Genomic DNA, 18,159 nt, shown 5'->3' with positions numbered 1-18,159 from the left:
ATAATAACCACTCACTGTCAGAGTCTTAAATCCAGTCTCCGTTGTGTGATTTGGGGCCAGGCTTCTGATGTATCTGTGCCTAGTTTCTTCTCTTAGAATTATTCTTGTCCTCTTAGTCCCAGCAAATTCTTTCTCTGCTTCTTTGAGATGTAAATCTTTGAAAAACCTCTTGCCAGTTTTACAACTCGGGAATGTCCCAACTCAATAGATGGGAGCCATGCCTTTGAAATGCAATGAACAAGAAAGGAAGCCACCATTTCCCCCTCTTTGTGAGAGGGTAGAATCCTCCCTCCTGTGGACAAAGCTTGTTTGAAGTTATAAATCTACCTCTTATCATAGAGGTGTGAGAGGTTTGTTTTTCCTTTGGGTGAATACAGTTAGGAAACACAGGTGGCCTGTGTTTTTTCACTCACCCCAGAATTTAGGAATACTCTCATCATTTATCCCAGCAGACTTGGGTTCAGAGTGAGCTCCGCTTTCTCCCCCTATTGCAAGAGCCTTGAGTAAAGTCTTCCCTGCCTGTTTAACTTTGTGGGTGCCATTTCTGCTTTGAAACCCTGCAGGAATTGATGGCCGCTCCCTGTCTCCAGGCAGGAGTGCTGTCCTTGGCCCCTTGGTTCTATTCCCCTCCTGTCAGGTCAGGTATCATTTGTTCCTTAACCTGCTTGTGATGCTGAGCATTAATCCTACCTTAGACTTGAGCTTCTCAAAATTGTAATAGAGAAGTCCAATGAGGAAGGAATTCCAAAAAGCCTGGTCTTCTTTTCTGGTCTCTTTATGGGATGGAACATCTTCCCCAGACAAGGAGTTTCCATAAAGCCCTCTTCATGTCCCTGTTCCTCAGGCTGTAGATAAAGGGGTTCAGCATGGGGGTGACCATTGTGTATACCACAGATGCCACCATACCTGTGTCTGCTGAATAGGAGGAAGAAGGCTGGAAATACACCAGAAAGACAGTTCCATAGAAGAGAATGACCACTGTAAGGTGAGAGCCACAGGTCGAGAAGACCTTGTGCTTCCCCCCAGCAGAGGGGACCCTGAGGATGGTGTGGATGATGTGGGCATAAGAGACTAGGACACAGGTGAGAGGGACCACACCTGAGAGGGCTGCTTCAGCAAACATCATGACCTGAAAGATCTGGGTGTCTGAACAGGCAAGTTTGAGGAGAGGGAGAAGATCACAGAAAAAGTGTGGGATGGCATGAGAGGCACAGAAGGAGAACTGAGACATGAGGAGGGTGAGCGAGGAGGCCAGGAGGTGGGAGCAGAGCCAGGATGCGGCGACCAGCAGCAGGCAGCGCTGGGGACACATGATCGTGGTGTAGTGGAGAGGAAGGCAGATGGCCACGTAGCGGTCATATGCCATCACGGCCAGCAGGAAGTCATCCAGTAGAGCCAACGCCATGAAGAAGTACATCTGCACAAGGCACCCAGTGTAGATGATTGCATGGTGCTGTGTCAGGATGTTCGCCAGCACCTTGGGGACAATGGTGCAGGTGAAGCAGGTATCGATGAAGGACAGGTTGGCCAGGAAGAAGTACATGGGGGTGTGGAGGTGCTGGTCAGAAACTATGGCCATGATGATGAGCAGGTTCCCCAACACGGTGACCAGGTACATGCCCAGGAAGAGTCCGAACAGGAGAGGCTGCTGCTCAGGGTGTGCAGAGAAGCCCAGAAGCAGGAAGTCAGAGACGCTGGTTTGGTTTCTGATTTCCTTCAAGGAGAGAAATTGGAGGAGAATCTTGTTTAAATAAAATTAGCTCTGACTAGTACAGGCTGAGTACAGACCGAGGGGACTGAGAGGGAAGTGTGCTTATTGTTGCCTAGGTGCTATGTGAACGTCACAGGTGGGGCTTGGGGAAGGGTGGTCTGAAGACCATTCGCTTCAGTGACTTCAGAGGGGACCATCAGGGACATGAAGGGCACCAGAGAAGGTGATCAGAAGAGCCAGAAATCGATTGGCAGATACAGGTATAGGATAGAGAGGGAAAAAAGCAAAAGGAGAAGCCAAATTGCTACGCGTGTGTGTGTGTGTGCGCGCGCGTGTGTGTGCGTATGCAAGCATGCTTACAAGGGGCCTTAGGCGGACCGTTCATTCCCCATCCATATGCCTCAGTTCTTACCTGGACATGCTGGCCAGCCTCAGTCTCTGACACTTCCAGGAAGGAGATTGGGTTTGCTCTCCCACTGACTCTCTGAGAAGACATGGCTAGAGTCACTGAGCCCTTCCCTGTCTGTAGGAACAGCACGGACTGGAGACTCAGGTCCTTGGTGACATGTCAGGCACAGGAGCCAGGAGGGGCTGCTGACTTTTCACAGGTAGTGTCTCCTGGGACCCATTCCCAGATCTCCTAGTTAGAGCCTAGGTGCGGCGATTGTCCAACCTCCCAGCTGGCCCTTCTGCTTCGTGGTCCCCTGAGTCCCAGCAGTGTCAGTGATAAGACCGTTCAGATGACCAGATGGCCTTCCTGGTTTTCCCTGGGGTGACGTGCTGCTTGGATCCATCCTCGTAGCCCTGATCCTGACCGGGGCCTGGCTCTACCATGGAGTCACACTTTTCTAATTGGAGCCCAGTCCCCATGGATGGAATGCAGTATGTCCTAGAAAACAAGGGGGAAAATGTAGATAAAATAGCACAATCAACACCTTCAATTGTCATATAGTAGAAATAGTAGCAGGAATATTCCTATTTTCTCTGACTCCAGAGAACAGAGATACAAGCACTATGTGGTCTCTGCATCAGGCTTGGGATACAGTTTCTGAATATATTTATCTTTTGTTGTAATTTTACCTTACATAAAAAAGCTTATAAAACGTGTATGTGCTGTTGAAGGAGTGATAATAAAGTTACTGACCCCTCTCCCACCACTCAGCTTCTGGTATACAGTTCAATCTTGTAGAAGCCCTGTGTGTACGTGTGTTTAATCATATCCTTTCTTCCCCTTTTTGAGGAAATAACCATTGTGAATATGGGTACTATTTCTTTCTGTTCTTTATAGCTTTGCCACATGTGCGTTGTTGAAGATGTGACCACCATTGGATCCATAAGTTGTCCCCAGGTAACGGGAGGCTCCTCACCTCTCCTCTCCTCGGAATGTAGCTCTGCCCTTGTTCCCACAGTTGGAGCCGGTGTCAAGGTCACCGCCCTGAGAGAGCAAGGTGCTGTTGAGGCCTTCTGGAGGGCGAAGTGACTGAACCCCTATGAGGCCTCTCTCTATATAAACTTTTAGGATTCTGGCAGGCAGGTGTGGGTATCAACTTGTCTTGGGGTGCCCAAGACACATGCCTTGTGCGTAAGTTCCCTTGCTTATTAGCACTGCTCCCTACCAATCCAGAGTGGCCTGCCTCTTTCCTTGTTCTGTCCCTGCCCTCTGTGTACTGTGGCCAGTTTGAGGACCAACACGCATAGATGTCTGAACTGTATGGTTTACTCTAAATTTGCCTGTTCTTGTCATTTATGCGAATGGAATTATACTTTTTATATTCTTCTGTAGATCGCTTATATTGCTCTGCATTATTCTTCCACATTTGTTCATGGGACGCCTGTAACCGCAGGGCGTTCCCATTCAGTGTCGTCTCATACACCCCTCACTCTACACCCTTGCTGCCTGCTGACGTTCCAGTTTCAGAACTTCTGGCTTGGGAATTACTGTGTGTGTATGTTGTCTGTGATTCTCTCAGCGGATTCTGGGGTAGCATTCCATAATCAGACACATGGCACTTCCACGACAGAATGAATGCATATTCCCACTGAGTACAACTAGTTGAGAATGTAAATACTCTTGTGTAAATTCGGATCTTCTGGTGCCTATGTATGTATGTATGTATGTATGTATGTATGTATTTTTTGTGCCATTGTATATATGTATGTATGTATGTATGTATTTATATGTAGAGTTTTTTAGTTTTAATTCCTTTTTTTAATATAGCTTATTGTCAAATTGCCTTCCATACAGCACCCGGTGCTCATCCCAACAAGTGCCCTCCTCAATGCCTGTCACCCACTCTCCCCTCTCCCCCACCCTCCCATTAACCCTCACTTTGTTCTGTGTATTTAAGAGTCTCTTATGGTTTGCCTCCCTCCCTCTCTGTTTGTAACTTTTTTCCCCTTCCCTTCCCCCATGGTCTTCGGGTAAGTTTCTCAAGATCCACATATGAGTGAAAACATATGGTATCTGTCTTTCTCTGACTGACTTATTTCACTTAGCATAATACCCTCCAGTTCTATCCATGTTGCTTCAAATGGCAGGATTTCATTCTTTCTCATTGCCAAGTAGTATTCCATTGCATATATAAACCACAACTTCTTTATCCATTCATCAGTTGATGGACATTTAGTCTCTGTCCATAATTTGGCTATTGTTGAAAGTGCTGCTGTGAACATTGGGGTACATGTGGCCCTATGCATCAGCAGTCCTGTATCCCTTGGGTAAATTCCTAGTAGTGCTATTGTTGGGTCATAAGTTAGTTCTATTTTTAATTTTTTGAGGAACCTCCACACTGTTTTCCAGAGCAGCTGCACCAGTTTGCAGTCCCACCAACAGTGCAAGAGGGTTCCCTTTTCTCCACATTCTCTCCAGCATCTATAGTCTCCTGATTTGTTCATTTTAGCCACTCTGACATGCATGAGGTGATATCTGAGTGTGGCTTTGATCTGTATTTCCCTGATGAAGAATGATGTTGAGCATCTTTTCATGTGTCTATTGGCCATCTGGATGTCTTCTTTGGAAAAGTCTCTATTCATGTCTTCTGCCCATTTCTTCACTGGATTATTTGTTTTTTGGGTGTGGAGTATGGAGAGGTTTTTTTTATAGATTTTGGATACTAGCTCTTTATCCGATATGTCATTTGCAAATATCTTTTCCCATTCCATCGGTTGCGTTTTAGTTTTGCTGATTGTTTCCTTTGCAGTGCAGAAGCTTTTTATCTTCCTAAGGTCCCAATAGTTCATTTTTGCTTTTAATTCCCTTGCCTTTGGAGATGTGTCGAATAAGAAATTGCTGAGGGCGAGGTGAGAGAGGTTGTTGCCCGCTTTCTCCTCTAGGGTTTTGATGGTTTCCTGTCTCACATTCAGGTCTTTCATCCATTTTGAGTTTATTTTTGTGTATAGTGTGAGAAAATGGTCTAGTTTCATTCTTCTGCATGTTGCTGTCCAGTTCTCCCAGCATCATTTGTTAAAGAGACTGTCTTTTTTCCATTGGATGTTCTTTCCTGCTTTGTCAAAGATTAGTTGCCATATGTTTGTGAGTCTAATTCTGGGTTATATATTCTGTTTCATTGATCTGAGTGTCTGTTCTTGTGCCAGTACCATACTGTCTTGATGATTACAGCTTTGTAGTATAACTTGAAGTCTGGGATTGTGATGCCTCCTGCTTTGGTTTTCTTTTTCAAGATCGCTTTGGCTATTTGGGTTCCATACAAGTTTTAGGATTATTTGTTCTAGCTCTGTGAAGAATGCGGGTGTTACTTTGATAAGGATTGCATTGAATATGTAGATTGCTTTGGGTAGTATCGACATTTTAACAATATTTGTTCTTCCTATCCAGGAACATGGAATCTTTTTCCATTTTTTTGTGTCTTCTTCAATTTGTTTCATAAGCTTTCTATAGTATTCAGTGTATAGATTTTTCACCTCTTTGGTTAGATTTATTCCTAGGTATTTTATGTTTTTTTGTGCAACTGTAAGTGGGGTTGATACCTTGATTTCTCTTTCTGTCACTTCATTGTTGGTGTATAGGAATGCAACCAGTTTCTGTGCATTGATTTTATATCCTGCAACTTTGCTGAATTCATGAATCAATTCTAAGAGCTTTTTGGTGGATTCTTTTGGGTTTTCCATATAGAGTATCATGTCATCTGCAAAGAGTGAAAGTTTGACCTCCTCCTGGCCAATTTGGATGCCTTTTATTTCTTTGTGTTGTCTGATTGCAGAGGCTAAGACTTCCAGTACTATGTTGAATAACAGTGGTGAGAGTGGACATCCTGTCTTGTTCCTGACCTTAGGGGGAAAGCTCTCAGTTTTTCCCCATTGAGGATGATATTAGTGTTGGGTCGTTCATATGTGGCTTTTATTATCTTGAGATATGCTCCTTCTATTCCTACCTTGTGGAGGGTTTTTATCAAGAAAGGATGCTATATTTTGTCAAATGCTTTCTCTGCATCTATTGAAAGGATCATATGGTTCTTGTCTTTTCTTTTATTAATGTGATGTATCACATTGATTGTTTTGCGGATGTTGAACCAGTCCTGCATCCCAGGTATAAATCCCACTTGGTGGTGGTGAATAATTTTTTAAATGTGTTGTTGGATCTGGTTGGCTAATATCTTGTTGAGGATTTTTGCATCCATGTTCATCAGGGAAATTGGTCTATAGTTCTCGTTTTTAGTGGGGTCTTTGGTTCTGGAATCAAGGTAATGCTGGCTTCATAGAAAGAGTTTGGAAGCTTTCCTTCCATTTCTATGTTTTGGAACAGCTTCAAGAGAATAGGTGTTAACTCTTCCTTAAATGTTTGGTAGAATTCCCCTGGAAAGCCATCTGGCCCTGGGCTCTTGTTTTTTGGCAGATTTTTATTAATTTGATTTCCTTACTGGTTATGGGTCTGTTCAAATTTTCTATTTCTTCCTGTTTCAGTTTTGGTAGTTTATGTGTTCCTAGGAATTTGTCCATTTCTTCCAGATTGCCCATTTTATTGGCATATAATTGCTCGTAATATTCTCTTATTATTGTTTTTATTTCTGCTGTGTTGGTTGTGATCTCTCCTCTTTCATTCTGGATTTTATTTATTTGGTTCTTTTACTTTTTCTTGTTGATCAAACTGGCTAGTGGTTTATCATTTTGTTAATTCTTTCAAGGAACCAGCTTCTGGTTTCATTAATCTGTTCTACTGTTTTTTTTGTTTTGTTTTGTTTTGATGGCATTAATTTCTGCTCTAATCTTTATTATTTCCTGTCTTCTTCTGGTTTTGGGTTTTATTTGCTGTTCTTTTTCCAGGTCCTTAAAGCGTAAGGTTAGGTAGTGTATCTGAGATCTTCCTTCCTTCTTTAGGAAGGCCTGGATTGCTATATACTTTCCTCTTAGACTGCCTTTGCTGTGTCCCAGAGATTTTGGGTTGTGGTGCTATCATTGTCATTGACTTCCATATACTTTTTAATTTCCTCTTTAACTTCTTGGTTAGCCCATTCATTCTTTAGTAGGATGTTCTTCAGTCTGCAAGTATTTGCTACCTTTCCAATTTTTTTCTTGTTATTGATTTTGAGTTTCATAGTGTTGTGGTCTGAAAATATGCACGGTATGACCTTGATCTTTTTGTACTTACTTTGGGCTGATTTGTGTCCCAGTATATGGTCTATTCTGCAGAACGTTCCATGTGGACTGGAGAAGAATGTATATTCTGTTGCTTTAGGATGAAATGTTGTGAATATATCTGTTAAGTCCATCTGGTCCAGTGTGTCATTCAAAGTCATTGTTTCCTTGTTGATTTTTTGATTAGATGATCTGTCCATTGCTGTGAGTGGGGTGTTGAAGTCTGCTACCATTATGGTGTTACTCTCGATGGGTTTCTTTATGTTTGTGATTAATTGATTTATATATTTGGGTGCTCTCACATTTGGTGCATAAATGTTTATAATTGTTAGGTCTTCTTGCTGGATAGACCCCTTGATTATGATATAATGCCCTTCTGCATCTCTTGATACTGTCTTTATTTTAAAGTCTAGATTGTCTGATATAAGTATGGCTACTCCGGCTTTATTTTGTTGACCATTAGCATGATAGATGGTTCTCCATCCCCTTATTTTCAATCTGAAGGTGTCTTTAGGTCTAAAGTGGGTCTCTTGTAAACAGCATATAGATGGATCTTGTTTTCTTATCCATTCTGTTACCCTGTGTCTTTTGATTGGAGCATTGAGCCCATTGACGTTTAGAGTGAGTACTGAAAAATATGAATTTATTGCCATTTTGATGCTTGTAGAGTTGGAGTTTCTGGTGGTGTTCTTTGGTCCTTTTAATATTTGTTACTTCATATATATATATATATATATATATGTATATGTATATGTATATATTTTTTTCCATCTTTTTTCCCCTCAGAGAGTTCCCCTTAATATTTCTTGTAGGACTGGTTTAGTGGTCACAAACTCCTTTAATTTTTGTTTGTCTGGGAAATTTTTTATTTCTCCTTCTATTTTGAATGACAGCCTTGCTGGATAAAGAATTCTTGGCTACATGTTTTTGTGATTCAGCACACTGAATATATCCTGCCACTCCTTTCTGGCCTGCCAAGTTTCTGTGGATAGGTCTGCTGCAAACCTGATCTGTCTTCCCTTGTGTGTTAGGGACTTTTTTTCCCTTGCTGCTTTCATGATTCTCTCCTTGCGTGAGTATTTTGTGAATTTGACTATGATATGCCTTGTTGATGGTCGGTTTTTGTTGAATCTAATGGGGGTCCTCTGTGCTTCCTGGATTTTGATGTCTGTGTCTTTCCCCAGGTTAGGAAAGTTTTCTGCTATGATTTGCTCACATAACCCTTCTACCCCTATTTCTCTCTCTTCCTCTTCTGGGACCCCTATGATTCTGATGTTGTTCCTTTTAAATGAGTCACTGATCTCTCTAACTCTTAAATCGTGCTCTTTTGCCTTAGTCTCCCTCTTTTTTTCTGCTTCATTATTCTCTATAAGTTTGTCCTCTATATCGCTGATTCTCTGTTCTGCCTCATCCATCCTTGCTGCTGCTACATCCATCCATGATTGCAGCTCAGTTATAGCATTTTTAATTTCATTGAGACTATTTTTTACTTCTTTTATCTCTGCAGAAAGGGATTCTAATCTATTTTCGACTCCAGCTAGTATTCTTATTGTCATGATTCTAAATTCTGGTTCAGATATCTAGCTTCTATCTGGGTTGTTTAAATCCCTGGCTGTCGTTTCTTTGTGCTGTTTCTTTTGGGTGAATTCATTCGTTTTGTCATTTTGAAGGGAGAAAGGAATTAATGAGGTAGAAAAATTAAAATAAAAAGTATTAAAATTAAAAAATTAAAAACACACGCACACACAGAAAATCTAATAAATGATGCTAGATCCTAGGTGTGTTTTTTGTGGGTGTTGAAAGTGGTTTGACAGATTAGAGAAAAAAAGGGGGGGAAAGGAAATTGTTTGAGAATTTGAAAACATGAATACACTGAAATAGACTAAAATAAGATGATGGGAGTAAAATAGACTTTGAAAAAAATTACACAAAAGTAAAGAATATAGTAGGAAAAAAACAAAGAAAATATTTTTAATAACAATTAAAAATAAAAGAATTTTTCTCTTTCTGTATTCAAGAAAAAGAAACTAAAAAGAAAAATGAGAAAAAAAATAAATCGTTTGAAAATTTGGAAAAGTGAATACACTGTAGTAGCCTAAAATAAAATGATGGATGTAAAATAGAATTTGAAAAAATTTACATAAAAGCAAAAAATATAGTAAAAAATTAAAGAAAAATATTTTTGATAGAAATTAAATGTAAAACTGAAGGTTTTCTCTTTCTGCATTCAAGAAAAAGAAAAGAAATGAAAAGGAGAAAAAAAAGAAAAAAAGGAAATCGTTTAAAAATTTGAAAAAGTGACTACACTGAAGTAGACTAAAATAAAATGATGGTAGTAAGATAGAATTTGAAAAAATTTACACAAAAGTAAAATATAGTAAAAAAAATAAGGAAAATATTTTTAATAAAAATTGAAAATAAAAATGAATTTTTTCTTTTTCTGTATTCAAGAAAAAGAAAACTAGTGTAAAAGAGAAAAAGAAAAGAATGTTGAATAGTTGGACCTGCTAACAGACTGAAATTGGACTGAAATTACTTCGTTTTCCCCTAGAAGTCAGACTATGTAGCGCTCTGTAGTCCATAAACTAAGCAGGCGGTGAGACTTGTGTTCTTAAAGAGCGAGGTTGGCCCAGTTGGGCGTGGCTCAGTGTAATGGCTCTGTTCTCCACTAGATGGCACTGCTAGCCTGCTGGGGTAGATTGTTGTGGCACTCGTTGGTGTGTATGCATATGCCCTGGAGCGGTGAAAATGGCGTCCCCTAGCTACCCAGTGTGTAGTATGGGTACTGTTCTCTCTGATCAGCAATCGCGCACCCGTCCTCTGTCTTCAGCATTCGTCCACTCCCTGCTGTTACACTGTGCGTAATGAGGCCCCAGGCAGTACCTCTCTCCCGAGTTTTGTCTCAGATGTGGCTGTTTTCCCCAGCCCCTTACTTCTGATCTCACTGAGCAATGGCCAAACAATGGCCGAATGTCAGCTGTACCCAGGAATGCTTGCTGGACCCTGGTGCTGCCTGAGGCCCGAGACTGTGGCCAGGTGCCAGCCCGCCCCAGAAAAAGTTTGCGAGATAGTGTAGCAGCAGCTTTTCACGGATTATGGAAAATCACAACACACATCTGGCACCAGGCTTCATCCTTAACACCAGTACCAGCTAATGTGGCTGCCTTCTGGGGTCTGCTGGGACCAGGTGGCTTCAACAGTCTCTACCAAATGTCCTTCCAGCAGTGGAACCGCTTTTCCCCAAGTGGCCTCAGAACCTCCCAGACCCCACTCTGTTCCTGGGGATTCACCCTTCCCACCAGAGCACCGCCAGGTATTGAGCTGTGGAGTTGCAGACTTTGCACTCCCCTTGTTTACAGTCTTAATGAAATTTAAACCCTCTCCTTTCTCCTTTCTCCTTTCTCCCATTTTAGTTTAGTCCCTGTGGCTGTTCCCAATTTTCCACTTTCTCTCCAGCTGGTTTTGGGGAGGGGTGCTTTTCCCGTATTCTCCCCCCACCCAGTCTCAGTCCTCTCTCCACCTGCAAAAGCGGCTCCCTGCCTGCCACCGGCTTCTCTCTCCCCAAGTTTACCTCACCATGCCACATACCTGCTGAAGTCTGTAGTTCAGGTTGTGCAGATTGTTGTGTTAATTCTCCAATCAGTTTACTAGGTGTGTAGGATGGTTTAGTGTTGATCTGGCTGTATTTCATGGATGCGAGACACACACACACACACAGACACACACACACAAAATATTTTTATTTTAACTGATTGAAGTCATCAATATATATTTTATCTTGTAAGCACTTTACTTGTGTCTGTTTGTAAAAGTCCTTTCTTCCCTGAGTTCGGGGAGACATTTTCCAACATTGTCTTTTAAAAACTTTATAATTTGGCTCTTCCCAATCAGTTCTTTAGAGAATTGTTTTTTGTGTGTGTGTGTGTGTGTGTGTGTGTATCTTGTGACGTGTGTGTGTGTGTGTGTGTGTGTGTGTGTGTAGGGGGGGTCTATATTTTATTTATTTTTACATCAAGAAACTAATTATTAAACAAATGGTTCTCCATAGACTCTTCTGAATTGCAATTATATGGAAATATCATCTGTAATTGAAATGCAACCTTGTTTCCTCCTTTAGAGAGTTTAAATATTTTATTTTTTTCTCCCTCTACTGCAGTGGGTGGGACCTCAGGTAAAATGTGGGCTAGCTGTGGTGAGAGCTGGTATTCTGTCTTTTTTTTTTAATCTTTATTTTTGAGAGAGAGAGAGACAGAGCGTGAGTGGGGGAGGGGCAGAGAGAGAGGGAGACACAGAATCCGAAACAGGCTCCAGGCCCTGAGCTGTCAGCACAGAGCCCAACGCAGGGCTTGAACCCACAATCTGTGAGATCATGACCTGAGTCAAAGTCGGACGCTCAACTGACTGAGCCACCCAGGCACCCCCCTACACCTAAAGGTAATATCATTCTACTATCTGTCAAGTATACTTCTGTCTATGCTTCATTTTTTCTGAAGATATTAAAAAAATTTTTTTAAGTTTATTTATTTTGAGAGAGGCAGATACAGCATGAGTTGGGGAGGGGGAGAGAGAGAGGAAGAGACAAATCCCAAACAGGTTCTGTGCTGTCAGTGCAGAGCCCAGTGCAGTGCTTGAACTCATGAACTGTTAGATCATGACCTGAGCCGAAACCAAGAGTCAGATGCTTAACTGGCTGAGCCACCCAGGCATCCCTTTTCTGAACATTTTACTTTTTTTTTTTTTTCAACGTTTATTTTTTTTGGGACAGAGAGAGACAGAGCATGAACGGGGGAGGGGCAGAGAGAGAGGGAGACACAGAATCGGAAACAGGCTCCAGGCTCTGAGCCATCAGCCCAGAGCCCGACGCGGGGCTCGAACTCACGGACCGCGAGATCGTGACCTGGCTGAAGTCGGACGCTTAACCGACTGCGCCACCCAGGTGCCCCTACTTTTTTTTTTTATGAATATAATTTACTGTCAGATTGGCTTACATACAACACCCAGTGCTCATCCCTACAAGTGCCCTCCTCAATGCCCATCGCCCATTTTCACTCTCCCCCACCCCCCATCTACCCTTAGTTTGTTCTCTGTATTTAACAGTCTCTTGTGGTTTGACTCCCCCCTCTCTGTGTAGATTTTATTTTATTTTTTTTATTTTTATTTTTTTATTTTTAAATTTTTTTTTTCCAACGTTTATTTATTTTTGGGACAGAGAGAGACAGAGCATGAACGGGGGAGGAGCAGAGAGAGAGGGAGACACAGAATCGGAAACAGGCTCCAGGCTCTGAGCCATCAGCCCAGAGCCTGACGCGGGGCTCGAACTCCCGGACCGCGAGATCGTGACCTGGCTGAAGTCAGACGCTTAACCGACTGCGCCACCCAGGCGCCCCTACTTTTTTTTTTTATGAATATAATTTACTGTCAGATTGGCTTACATACAACACCCAGTGCTCATCCCTACAAGTGCCCTCCTCAATGCCCATCGCCCATTTTCACTCTCCCCCACCCCCCATCTACCCTTAGTTTGTTCTCTGTATTTAACAGTCTCTTGTGGTTTGACTCCCCCCTCTCTGTGTAGATTTTATTTTTAAAGCAAAAGTAAAAGGGCGCCAGGGTGGCATGGTTCGTTGAGCGTTGGACTCTTGATTTCAGCTCAGGTCATGATCCATTGGTTCATGAGATAAAACCCTGCATCAGGCTTTGTGCTGATAGCATGGAGTCTACTTGGGCATCTTTCTCTCCCTTTATCTCTCTGCCTTTACCCTGCCTGTGCTTTCTCCCTCTCTCTCAAATAAATAAGATTTAAAAATGTATGTTATAAAGTAATATCTGTACAAAATGTGAGGCTCAAACTTAGAACCCCAAGATTAAGATTTGCATTGCCCTTGTCAACTACACTTCAGTTAAAAAAACAATAGGGATAGGGATAGTGGCTCAGTTGGTTAAGCATCTGACTCTTGAATTTGCCTCAGGTGATGATCTCAGGGTTCGTGAGATCAAGCACCACATCAGGTTCTGTGCTGGCAGTGTGGAGCCTGCTTGGGATTCTCTCTCTCCGTCTCTCTCTGCCCCTCTCCTGTTTGCACTCATGCTTTCTCTCTCTCTCAAAAAATAAAAAAATAATAAAAATAAAAGAATGAAATGGAAGAAAATGGTTAACAGACTGTGGAAAACAGTGCCTTCACCAACAATCAAAGAAATTAAAACTAAAGCAAGGAGATACCATTTAGCTATCATATCAATTATAATTAAGGGTACAGTGTGAACATCAAAATATGGAGAAGATGTAGACAAAAGGGCACCCTCATTTGGGAATTTTTGCAGAATGGATAAAGGGTCCTATAAAGGTTAGATATTCCACTTTTAAAAATATTAAATATAACAGATTATGAACACATGAAAATATTTTTCAGAGATGTTCTTTGCATCATTACTTGTAATAGTGAAAGCTTAGAAACCCTCTAATCATTCAACATTGGTGAAATACCGTATATGTTGTGGATATTTATTCTTCTGTACTTTCAGAGAGCCAATTGTCCAGGAAGAGATAATAATATGGAGATAATTCATGAGATTAAGCAAAAAAGTATATATATTTGTACCAGCAGTATTTTCTCAACAAAGTAAAGACAAAAAGTCATTAGAAAAAGACAGGCAGAAAATATTGTAAAATATTACCAGTGGTTTTCTTTATATGGAGGAATAGTGAGTGTTTTCTTTTTTCTTTTTTCCTATTTCTTATAGTTTACAAATTTACTATAGTAAGCATGGATTATTCTGTAGGTGAGACATATGAAATAAACCAGAGTTTAAAAGCCAAAGAATCAAGGACTTGTCCATAACTAATAATTACTCTCTGTCAGAACCTTGGATCTGATCCCTGATGTGTGATTTGGGGCCAGTCCTCTGAAGTGTCGGTGGCTAGTGTCTTCTCCTCAAATGAGTCTTGTCTTCTTAGTCCCAGCAAATAGCGTGTCTTCTTGGTGCAGCCTTCTCCATGGGTAGGTTAGTCCCTATCAGTGAGTTGTTTCCAAAGTTGGGCTTGGAAATGGTCCCTGAAACTCTGAGCACTTGAGCCTTCCTGGTTGTGAGCATTTCTTGTAGCTAAGTGGGACCTGTTAGTCCCAGGCTGAACTGGTGCTACCTGGCTTCCTCCCAGCACCCGAATTCTGTCTGGTGTCATTCTTGGTGATTCCTACTCTCTAGCTTGGATCTGCTTGGACACCTATACCACTAGTCAAGTCACCCTGTAGGGATTGCTGGCCACTCATCTTCCAGGGGTGCAGCTCTGTCCTTTTCCAGTATCTCTGATTGTAATTCTGGCCAGTGAGGCATTCTCTGTTTGTTAAACCTGGTTGTGATGTTGAGCATCCATCTTGCTTGAACTTGAGTTTTCAAAATTACAATGGGGAAGTGCAGGGAGAAGGCATTTCAGAGAGCCTGAGCTTCCAGTCTGAGGAAGGACCCTCTACTGAGTAGAGCATCTTTCTGAGTCAAAGAGTCCCAACAGGGCCCCTTTCATGTCCCTGTTCCTCAGGCTGTAGATAAAGGGGTTCAGCATGGGGGTGACCATCGTATATATTACAGATGCCACCATTCCTATTTCTGCTGAATAGGTGGATGAGGGCTGGAAATACACCAGAAAGAGCGTCCCATAGAAGAGAGTAACCACTGACAGGTGAGAGCCACAGGTCGAGAAGACCTTGTGCTTCCCCCCAGCAGAGGGGACCCTGAGGACGGTGTGGATGATGTGGGCATAAGAGACCAGGACACAGGTGAGTGGGACCACACCTGAGAGGGCTGCTTCAGCAAACATCAGGACCTGAAAGAAATGGGTGTCTGAACAGGCAAGTTTGAGGAGAGGGAGAAGATCACAGAAAAAGTGTGGGATGGCATGAGAGGCACAGAAGGAGAACTGAGACATGAGGAGGGTGAGCGAGGAGGCCAGGAGGTGGGAGCAGAGCCAGGATGCGGCGACCAGCAGCAGGCAGCGCTGGGGACACATGATCGTGGTGTAGTGGAGAGGAAGGCAGATGGCCACGTAGCGGTCATATGCCATCACGGCCAGCAGGAAGTCATCCAGTAGAGCCAACGCCATGAAGAAGTACATCTGCACGAGGCACCCAGTGTGGGAGATGGCGTGGCGCTGTGTCAGGATGTTCGCCAGCACCTTGGGGACAATGGTGCAGGTGAAGCAGGTATCGACGAAGGACAGGTTGGCCAGGAAGAAGTACATGGGGGTGTGGAGGTGCTGGTCAGAGCCAATGGCCATGATGATGAGCAGGTTCCCCAACACGGTGACCAGGTACATGCCCAGGAAGAGTCCGAACAGGAGAGGCTGTTGCTCAGGGTGTGCAGAGAAGCCCAGAAGCAGGAAGTCAGAGACGCTGGTTTGGTTTCTGATTTCCTTCAAGGAGAGAAATTGGAGCAGAATCTTGCTTAAATGAAATTAAGCTCTGACTAGAGCAGTTTGCTACTGGTCTGTTTTCTCTATACTTTGAAAGGTCACTGAGATTCACTAGCAGCTATAAGTGCAGGTTTGCAGATATGAGGACTGTGGTCTATGGTAGTGAGGTGTCAGAGTGGGGCCGTAGTCTGCATTCTAGATTTCTGTAATGTGGCAAGTTTTTGCCATGGATTGTCTGAATGATACTGAATGGGGATTCACTGGAAAGAACTGCTTCACATTTAATTCCTTTTATAGTAAACATAGAGCAACACTTTGGATTATCTCTTTTTTGGAGGTACTTTTGGGATCATGCATCTACTAGGATTTCATGGACTCATGGAGTGTCTGTGTGCATGTGTGCAAGTGTGCGGGGGCATATTGAGGGAGATGGAAGAGGAATGGCTTCTCCAGAGAGGAGCCAGCTGAGTCCAGGGGTCTCCAGGTGTATGGAGTGCTCTGGAGCCCTTTGTCTTTGAAGATCATTCCAATGGGTCACCGTGGACGTGAGAACATTGGAAACTGGGAAGCACTCTTTCATTCAGGGCATATCATTTTCATTCTCCTCACCACCCTCACCATCAACACCTTTCTTTTTATCTTCTGGGCTTTGGCATCCTGGAGATGGGATGGGAATCTATTCTCTGTTTCTTATTCTTGGTCTGACCCTGGTTGGCCACTTAACTCTGAATGTGTGTTACCTCATTTGGACTATGTGCAACACTTTCATGGAGTCATTGAAGTTATGACTGAGATGATATGTATGGAGGGCAGGTTACTATTGAGGGTGGTGATGCCCTTGTCTCTGTTAGTAGCAGTTGCTGAAATGTGAAGCGGAGACATAGGATGTCACGGAAAAGCATAGCATGCTGTGCTTTATGGCTGTGTTCCCCACATGCCTTTTAACTTTGGGGGCTGTTTTCTCCCTTTGAGCCTTCCTTCCTTCCTCTGTATGATAGATACTAGTCCTACCTGAGAGGTCTGTTGAAGGGACCAAAGGCTGGAATCCATTGAAGTTTCTTTATCGATCATGATGTGCAATCAAGATGAGAAATTCCCATGTTCCTGTTTGATGGTGTGGAGAAAGAAATGTGATGAACAGTCAGTGGCAGCACGGGTTAATGTCATGTTTATTGAGTGCTGTGATCAAAACATAATATACCCTCAGGAATCGGAATGCATTCCCCAATCTGTACTCTTGATGTGACTTTGAGAAGGTCATGGATCCTTATTTGGCTTTAGTTTCAACATCTGTTTAAATGCAGTAACAATTGAGTTTACTGAATATAGTGGTTATGAGGATTAAGTTGGATTAAAAATTATGGTATACTATTTAAACCAAGGGTGGCACATAGCAAGTGCTCAGTAAATAGGATTTAGCATTGTTACTGCTGTTTTTAATAAAACAGCAGTCATCTTGTACAAGGTGAGCCAAGCCGTACAGGGTGTTTTGTGGTTGTTGTGTTCTGGTCAATGTCTGCAGATTGGGCTTGTCAGTTGTGAGATGTCAACACCCAATGTCACCACCACCGTCACCACCTTTAACATCAGCAGAAGCACTACCACCTTTGAAGGGTTATACCTCAGAACTGTCAATGCAAAGCATTTGTTTTAGCATCTGAAAGCCATGTGTAAACTTGGTTAAATAACTGAATCATCAGAGCCCCTCAAATTATTAGTGGAAGAATGGGAATAAATGAGTGTATCTGAAATAGTTATTTGCTGGCTCAACATTTTAGAAAGAGAAGGGTTGTGAAGAAGTGATTTGGGGTGGTGGCCGAGAGAGATTCTGGACCCACACCTGCTGAGTGGACTGAGAGGGAAGTGTGCTTATTGTTGCCTAGGTGCTATGTGAACGTCACAGGTGGGGCTTGGGGAAGGGTGGTCTGAAGACCATTCTCTTCAGTGACTTCAGAGAGGACCACCAGGGACATGAAGGGCACCAGAGAAGGTGACCAGAAGAGCCAGAAATCGATTGGCAGATACAGGTATGGGATAGAGAGGAAAAAAGCAAAAGGAGAAGCTGAATTGCTACGCGTGTGTGTGTGTGTGTGTGTGTGCGCGCGCATGCGTGTGTGTGTGCGCGCGGAAGCATGCTTACAAGGGGCCTTAGGTGGACCGTTCATTCCCCATCCATATGCCTCAGTTCTTACCTGGACATGCTGGCCAGCCTCAGTCTCTGACACTTCCAGGAAGGAGATTGGGTTTGCTCTCCCACTGACTCTTTGAGAAGACATGGCTAGAGTCACTGAGCCCTTCCCTGTCTGTAGGAACAGCACGGACTGGAGACTCAGGTCCTTGGTGACATGTCAGGCACAGGAGCCAGGAGGGGCTGCTGACTTTTCACAGGTAGTGTCTCCTGGGACCCATTCCCAGATCTCCTAGTTAGAGCCTAGGTGCGGCGATTGTCCAA

The 18,159-nt window shown here is 43.0% G+C and overlaps 2 protein-coding genes across 2 annotated transcripts; both read right to left on the bottom strand.

The window, feature by feature from the left end:
• Window positions 1-775: 775 nt before the first annotated feature.
• LOC115499141 (olfactory receptor 1G1-like) lies at window positions 776-2,207 on the bottom strand. Its single transcript, XM_030292855.1, has 2 exons — window positions 2,124-2,207; window positions 776-1,714 (listed from the first exon to the last, which is right to left on the bottom strand). Exons 1-2 carry the CDS (start codon window positions 2,205-2,207, stop codon window positions 776-778), a joined length of 1,023 nt encoding a protein of 340 aa, XP_030148715.1.
• A 224-nt stretch (window positions 2,208-2,431) lies between these two features.
• Window positions 2,432-17,983, bottom strand: LOC115499140 (olfactory receptor 1G1-like). Its single transcript, XM_030292853.1, has 3 exons — window positions 17,900-17,983; window positions 14,773-15,707; window positions 2,432-2,600 (listed from the first exon to the last, which is right to left on the bottom strand). The coding sequence occupies exons 1-3, from the start codon at window positions 17,981-17,983 to the stop codon at window positions 2,432-2,434; spliced, it is 1,188 nt and encodes a 395-aa protein (XP_030148713.1).
• Between the last annotated feature and the right edge of the window lie 176 nt (window positions 17,984-18,159).

Source organism: Lynx canadensis, chromosome D4 (assembly GCF_007474595.2).
Source record: "Lynx canadensis isolate LIC74 chromosome D4, mLynCan4.pri.v2, whole genome shotgun sequence".
NCBI lineage: Eukaryota > Metazoa > Chordata > Mammalia > Carnivora > Felidae > Lynx > Lynx canadensis.
The sequence above is the reverse complement of the archived record's forward strand: the minus strand, read 5'-3'. Positions and strand labels throughout refer to the sequence as shown.